At 49.0% G+C, this 7,285-nt stretch overlaps 1 protein-coding gene across 5 annotated transcripts in view; it reads left to right on the top strand.

Moving 5' to 3' along the window:
* NPAS2 (neuronal PAS domain protein 2) overlaps nt 1–7,285 on the top strand; it is a 183,954-nt gene that overhangs the window by 170,911 nt on the left and 5,758 nt on the right. For all 5 annotated transcript variants that reach the window (XR_002731472.1, XR_002731471.1, XM_023211375.1 and 2 more), the window contains exons 17-19: nt 2,814–3,011; nt 4,828–5,018; nt 5,347–5,439. Coding sequence is in view for 3 of the 5 variants with exons in the window: in XM_023211375.1 (XP_023067143.1) it covers nt 2,814–3,011; nt 4,828–5,018; nt 5,347–5,439 (482 nt within the window). In the remaining 2 variants the exon portion in view is untranslated. The remainder of the gene's footprint in view (nt 1–2,813; nt 3,012–4,827; nt 5,019–5,346; nt 5,440–7,285) is intronic.

The raw sequence follows: 7,285 nt of genomic DNA, 5'->3' as shown, positions 1-7,285 counted from the left end.
CCATCATCTATCCATCCTTCCCGCCAGCCACCATCTGTCCATCCTTTCTTTCAGCCACGCTCCCTTCTATCCATCCTTCTGCCCACCCTGTCTTCCTTCAATCCACCCTTTAATCTATCCATCCATCTGACACCCTTTATTTACCAGGCACGTGGCTAAGCACTGTGAGGATACAGAAAGATAAACAGGACAGCGTTTCTACTGTCAGAGGATATGCATTGATGGGACAGAGTAGCACACCTGTCTGTTACAGTCTGTTACATAAATAACACTAGCAGACATAGTTTGCCCTTCTCTGAGTGAAATTGCTATTCATATGTTTATTCATTCATACATGCATTTATTCCATTCATTCGTTTATCAAACAGTTTTTATATGCCCAAAGAGGCAAAGGAGGAAAAAGTTCCTTTTTTCATTTTGAATGTTACTATCTGAAATTCATTCAGTACTTACTATGTCTCAGGTCATTTATATGCATTAACTTCATTTAGTCCTTAATAAGGTATGTGCTCTTAATGTCACTATTTTACTAATGAGGAAACTAAGGCTTTGAAAAGTTATTAAAATTGCCCAAGGCCATAGTACTAGTAAATGGTAGGGTGGGAATTTGAGCTAAGGTAGGTCTGCTTTAAGGTAAATTATACTGCCTGTCATCAGTAAAGGTTGAATTTATTCAAACTCTAATCAAAAGGTAAATTGTATCCTACCAGAAAAACACATGGTAATTGGGTTTGACTACTAGGTTTTTGCTGAAGTGATGAAGTATATATTCCCCTATGTGCTATAAACAAGTTATATTTTAATAGGGAGCTGGGACTGCATGAAACATGAATCCTCAAAATGTGTAAAATGATGGATACCCAGAAAATTCTTCTTAATTTCTAAAGTGACAAGGAGTCCTCATTTCAAAACTGCAGGCTTCTCTGTGGTGGGTGGGGCATGAGAGGAGTTTGGGGAGGTCCCGTGGGATGGAGAAAGATCAGAACCCAGCCCCAGCTCCGCCATCTGCCCATCTCGGGCCTCTGGTAAGTGGCTCGACCCCACCCATGAAGCAGACGCATGAGCAAACTGATCCATAAGTCTCCCCAGCACGTCTGCAGGGTGGGATCCTCGCCTGCCTCTCCAAACCTACGCTGACACTCAGCAGATGTCAGCCTGTCGGTCCTGTACTGCATATGAGGTGGGACTGCACTGAGTACAGGAATGGGGTGAAAAACGTCAGAGGCTGGGAGCCAGAGAGCCTTCCCCCTAAAACTCCAAGCTAAGGGCCTGATGGACTGGGACAGCGCATGTTGAGAATCATGACAGACACAATGCCATCTGATGTTGTTAATACCCAAGAGGTACTTTTGTTTAAAAAGCCAGTTTCAGGTCTTTCGTTAAATTATTATTAAAATTACAAAAGCTGTCTTTCTTAAAACTTTGGAGTCAACTGACAGATTCTGTTTTATTCATGAATGTACTAATTTGGTCGAAAAAGAGCAATGCTTTAACTAGATTTTTATTTATGTTCAATTAGTTGATAAGTTGATTGTGAATAATCAACATTATCTACCAAAGCTATTCATTTACACATTTAGTTTATCTGAATCTTTCAAACATTTTATGTAGCTAATAAGGCAGACTTATAAACCTAAGAAGTAAAATCTTTCCAAGCACCTAAACAACTGTTTTACTTTTATTTATTTATTCATTTTTTGAGACAGAGTCTCTCTCTGTCACCCAGGCTGGAGGCGCAATCTTGGCTCACTGCAACCTCCGCCTGCCAGGTTCAAGCGATTCTCCTGCCTCAGCCTCCTGAATAACTGGGATTACAGGCATGCACCACCACGCCTGGCTAATGTTTGTATTTTTAGTAGAGATGGGGTTTCACCATATTGGCCAGGCTGATCTCAAGCTCCTGGCCTCAAGTGATCTGCCCGCCTTGGCCTCCAAAAGTGCTGTAATACAGGCTTGAGCCACAGCGCCTGGCGTAAACAACTGTTTTAAATCAAATACACCAAACTTATTTGAACTAAATCAGGATTCTCAATAACACCCCAAATTCTCTTAAATCTTTCAAATTAAAACCACCAAGCTAATATACCGTGGACTTTTAAATGTCTCTGAGACATCTTAGGTAACAAAACACAGAGATGATCACGGTGATTATAAAACTTGAACATAATATGAAAGTGCATGGACTTGATGTTACACGATCACATCCATGCTTATTGGCCTGCCTGGGAATGTGGTCCCTTAATTAATGAGAGAGATCTGCCATCTCAGCTGAGAGCACTGGGTTGAAGATTCTCAACAGCAGCGTGGGTACAGACATTAGTCACTCGTCAGAGATTCAAGGGCAAATACAAAGCCTGGTCCTACTGCGGGGGCAATGCGGCCCAGGCCACAGGTGAGCCATCCCTCTGCCCCTGTTATCGTGATGCAATATTATCATTACTGCATCATGCATTCCACTCACCAGGTATCTCTCCCTTCTAGTAAGAAGCTGGTAAGCCAACCTAGACTCTAAACAAGTACATCACATTATTTAGAGAACATCTGGGTCTAAACAGCTTTCACGCTGTTAGGCCTCAGTCACTTGCCTATAACCTTCATGAAGGCAGAAGTGTCTCCAGCCCCTGGCTCTGTGGCCAGTGCCTTGCACTGAGCTTGGGGCATCACAGGTGCTTCATGTTCACCAGTGGAGTAAATGAACTATTTCTAGGCAGCTCAGAGCAAGAAAGTTCTTACTGGGCACAGGGAATGCAAAGAAGGTGCACACTGGTGAGGTACCCATGACCCCTACTTCACCAGCATTTCTGTTCTCCCAGATGTTCCTGCAGCAGCCAGCTGTATCCCTGAGCTTTAGCAGCGCCCAGCGACCCGAGGCTCAGCAGCAGCTGCAGCAAAGGTCAGCCGCAGTGACTCAGCCCCAGCTCGGGACGGGCCCCCAACTTCCAGGGCAGATCTCCTCTGCCCAGGTCACAAGCCAGCACCCGCTCAGAGAATCAAGTGTGATATCAACCCAGGTAAATGTGCCCTTGCCAGCTTCACTCGTTGCCTCTAGAGCAGACACCCTCTTGCAGTCTGGGACATACTTGGTTGCTGCAGCCTGCGTGGACTGAGGCCTACTGCCCTGTTCCCCTATGGACTGCGGGTAGATTTGGGAGTGAGCCTTCTTCTCCTGCTTCTGTTAAAGTCACTTTGAAACCCCAAGTTGTATTGGCTTCCTTCTGTGTTTTACAAACGCCCACCTCAGTCCCTTGCTCTTGTGCTTAAAGATATCATTCAGCAGAAACGTTCACCTTTGATGCTGACCTAGGGTTGGAGGCAGATATGGCCCTCCCAGAGACCCACTGGCAGCTGAATGTCCCAACACTCAACGTCCACAGTCCTCGCCATCTACTCTGGTTTTTACCATTACCCACGTGAGCAGCCACTGCTGTTCAATGTCCCTTGTCCCAGGCGCCCCCTGCTCCTCCGGGCCCCCACTGCTCCCTCTAGGCCTCCCTGCTCCTCCAGGTGCCCCCTGCTCCTCCGGGCTCCCACTGCTCCTCCAGGCCCCCACTGCTCCCTCCAGGCCTCCCTGCTCCTCCAGGTCCCCCAGACTACTTGCCAAACCCTTGCAGCCATTTCCACCTATTCCAAGCCACCAGTGACCTTGCAGTTGGACGAAATTGCTAGCAGATAAATGGCACTCAAACGGAATGGAATTGAGAAGTCTGGAGCAGGGCTCCTGGAGGATGACAGATGGGAAGGCAGCCTTTCCTCCAGCCTCACATTTCCATGCCCTCGTGGCTTTGGTAAATGTCAGCTGAGCTCCTGAGTTCACCAAGACCCAGGGAACAGTGATGAGCAAGAGCTGTCCCGGGCCTCAAGGAGCTTGCAGTTCAGTAGAGAATCTGGGAACTTACATAACCTGCAGCACAATATGGATGAGCACACGTGTGGAAGTGTTTAGGCCACCTTTCTTCAAATGTAAGGGTTTTGCTTGAAAATGCAGCCTTTTGATTTAAAAGGTCATCAGAAAAATAGGTGAGAAGAGCTAATTTTGGAGAACAGGAAACTGAGGAAGGATTCATACTGTCTGATACTGGAAATGTCGTAAAAAGTTTAAGAATGAGAGTACTGTGTTATCGGATGAATGGACAGTCAGTGAAACAGACAGAGAACCCAAAGCAGGTGCAGGCCCACTTCCTCACTCCTTTATTATTTCACTCAGCTCACTGCGTGCCTGGCACGAAATTCTGAGCACTGAGGGAAAGCAGTGAACAAAAAAGAAAAGAAAAAAGAATCTCTGTTCCAAGTGAGGAAAGAGACAAACGTATGAAAATTACAGTACGTGCAATGGTACAGGAATGCCGGTGAGGGCCGGGAATGGGCTGGAGGTGGAAAGAGGTAGCCAGGTAAGGCCTCGTGAAGAAGATAATATTTGAGTCAAGACCTGAGGGGGTGAAAGAATGAGCCATGTCAATGTCAGGGAAGAGCATTCCACAGAGCAGTAAGCTTGTGCGAAGGCCCCAGGGCAGGAGTAGGCCTGGTGAGTTGGAGAAGCAGCCAGAAGGGCCACATGTCTGCAGTAGCATTTGAAGCAGAAAGTAGGTCAGTTCAAGGCACATTTGCTACTTGCCTGCCTGGAGTCCAGCATTGTCCTAGGCCCAAGGGATTCAAATACAGTCCAACAGGGAAGACAGTCACAAGATCAAAGTAATTCACTAGTTGGGAGGTACTGATGTAGAGGAAAGGCCAGGGTAGGTAGAAGGAGGAGACACTGGGAGGTTTCCTGGAGAGATGGCCCCAGGGTTGAGTCCAAGTCTTACCTTTCTCATTGAAATGATGCTCCAGGGTCCAAAGCCAATGAGAAGCTCACAGCTAATGCAGAGCAGCGGCCGCCCTGGGAGCAGCCTAGTGTCCCCGTTCAGCGGTGCCACAGCTGTGCTCCCGCCAAGTCTGAATCTGACCACACCTGCTTCCACCTCCCAGGATGCCAGCCAGTGCCAGCCCAGCCCAGACTTCAGCCATGATCGGCAGCTCAGGTACGAGACTGCCCTTGTTTAAAGGATAACCCAGGCATCATTTTATCCTGTTCATTTCAGCTTTCTGCTTTAGACGGAGGCAGAGTTCAGACAGATTCTAAAGTGTCCACAGTTGATCTCGGCTAAGGAAGCAGAGGACAGGGCTTGGGGTCCTGAGGTCCAGGGGAAGTTACCCACCGCGTCCATCATCCTCTGAGAATGAAGCCAGGGGAGTCGGGATTAGGGTCAACCATAAAGGGTCCAGGCGGGCTGAGCAAGTGCTGCCACGCCCAGTGGGTCTGTGGTTCAGATGCTGATCAGTTTCCTATTTCCCCACCTCTGCTTAAAGGCTGTTGCTGAGCCAGCCCATCCAGCCCATGATGCCCGGGTCCTGTGATGCAAGGCAGCCCTCGGAGGTCAGCAGGACGGGACGGCAAGTCAAGTACGTGGACCCTGGCGGGAGGCAGGAGGCAAGCGCTGGCGGAGTGGTTCCAGGCTGGCCAGCCTCACCCACCTGGGCCAGCAGCACTCACATGAGCCTTGCACTAAAGGCAGGGTCTGAGTGTGCCCACAGCTCTGAAGGGGACACTGCCCCTCAGCTTTTCTTCTACCGTGTCCCATGGAAGCAGAAAAAACTCAGCGCTCCATGCTTAGAGCAGCACTGAATGAAACAATTCACACCCCGCCGTTTGCCATCATCTTCCGACGTTACAGGTCTAAAGCCCTCACCTCTGGAGACATCCCTGGAAGCTGTAGCGCCATCCCCCTTTTCAAGGACCCTCCCCCAGGCTCCAGCTGACATTCCACAGGCACACTTGGTGCTCCGTGCTTCTGGCACTGTCCTTGGGCCCTTCCCTCCCAGACGAGCAGCCCCGGCTCTCCCTTCTCCACCCTCCTCTCCACTAGCACTCGCAGGAGCAGAGCAGCTTTACTCAGCTACTTAATTACTAGGGACAGCGGTTACTGGAGACACGGGGAATAGTTTAAAAGTTGCTGGAAAACAGTTTCTAGCCCTTGGGAATGAGGCCGAAATAGAGCTATCACACAGACATCGCCTTCATATTAACACTGGCTGACTTCGTGTCCAGAGCTCACCAGGACAGTGCTAGCCCATCAGGCCTGGGATGCCCTCATATAGAGGCCTCGCAGGCACCCCCAGGCCCCTCTCCCTGGAAGTCCTTCTTCCGTGCCCTCCTTCAGCCAGCACTGAGAGTGATGGCAGATGGTTACTGCCTTTCTGAGGGTCAGGGTCTGTATGTTCATTATTTCATTCCATCCCGATAAAATCTCTAGGGTGTAGGCACATGCTTTTTTGTTTTTGTTTTTTTTAAACCAGTGAAGAGGCTGGGCTTTCAAGGGGTTAGATTACATTCTCGAAGGCCACACAGTGCAGGTGGTGGGGCTGGAGGCCAGCTAACTCCAGGCCACAGGCCCCTTTGGCTCCCTGAATCTTCAAAGTCCACCTTGTTGGCCCTGTCTGGGGTCTCCCCACACCTCAGGATAACTTTCTAGGCAGCCTCTGCCCCTGAGACTTTCTGGCCCTCCCTTTGGTCACAGGAGGGTAAGGAGGGACCTGCAGGTGGTGGGGAGCTGTCCGTTCATGTCTATCATTAGGTGGGGGGAAGTGGGCTGTTTTGCTTTCGGATTTTACCTGTTCTTCCTAAATGATCTAAATAAGTAGAAACAGGCTGGGCGCAGTGGCTCATGCCTGTAATCCCAACACTTTGGGAGGCCAAGGTGGGCGGATCACTTGAGGTAAGAAGTTCAAGACCAGTCTGGCCAACATGGTGAAACCCCATCTCTACTATAAATGCAAAAATTAGCCAGGCATGATGGCATGTGCCTGTAATCCCAGCTACTCAGGAGGCTGAGGCAGGAGAATCACTTGAACCAGGGAGGTGGAGGTTGCAGTGAGCTGAGATTGTGCCACTGCACTCCAGCCTGGGCAACAGAGCAAGACTGTCTCAAAAAAACAAAAGAAAAGAAAATGGAAGCAAAAAATTCTTGTTACATCACTTTCCAGAGATGCTTAAAACGCCATGAACTAGGCAAGTATGGAAAGTTTTTCCTCTGGGAACTCTAACTGCCATTTTTGGTGAAATCGATAATTTATACCCTCCCCATCTCCCTGTCTCTTCCAGACGTGACCTAACAGTCCACCCTCCAGGGCGTGTCAGGATCTGCCTCCCACACACACAGATGCCTCCTCAGGGGAAGTCTGGAACCCCCAATGCCTGTCACAGATGACCCCATGCAGGGAAATCACACCTCCAAAAGATCATGCAAAG

Source organism: Piliocolobus tephrosceles, chromosome 15 (assembly GCF_002776525.5).
Source record: "Piliocolobus tephrosceles isolate RC106 chromosome 15, ASM277652v3, whole genome shotgun sequence".
Classification (NCBI taxonomy): domain Eukaryota; kingdom Metazoa; phylum Chordata; class Mammalia; order Primates; family Cercopithecidae; genus Piliocolobus; species Piliocolobus tephrosceles.
Note: the sequence above shows the minus strand (reverse complement) of the source record. Positions and strands in the feature narration are given on the sequence as shown.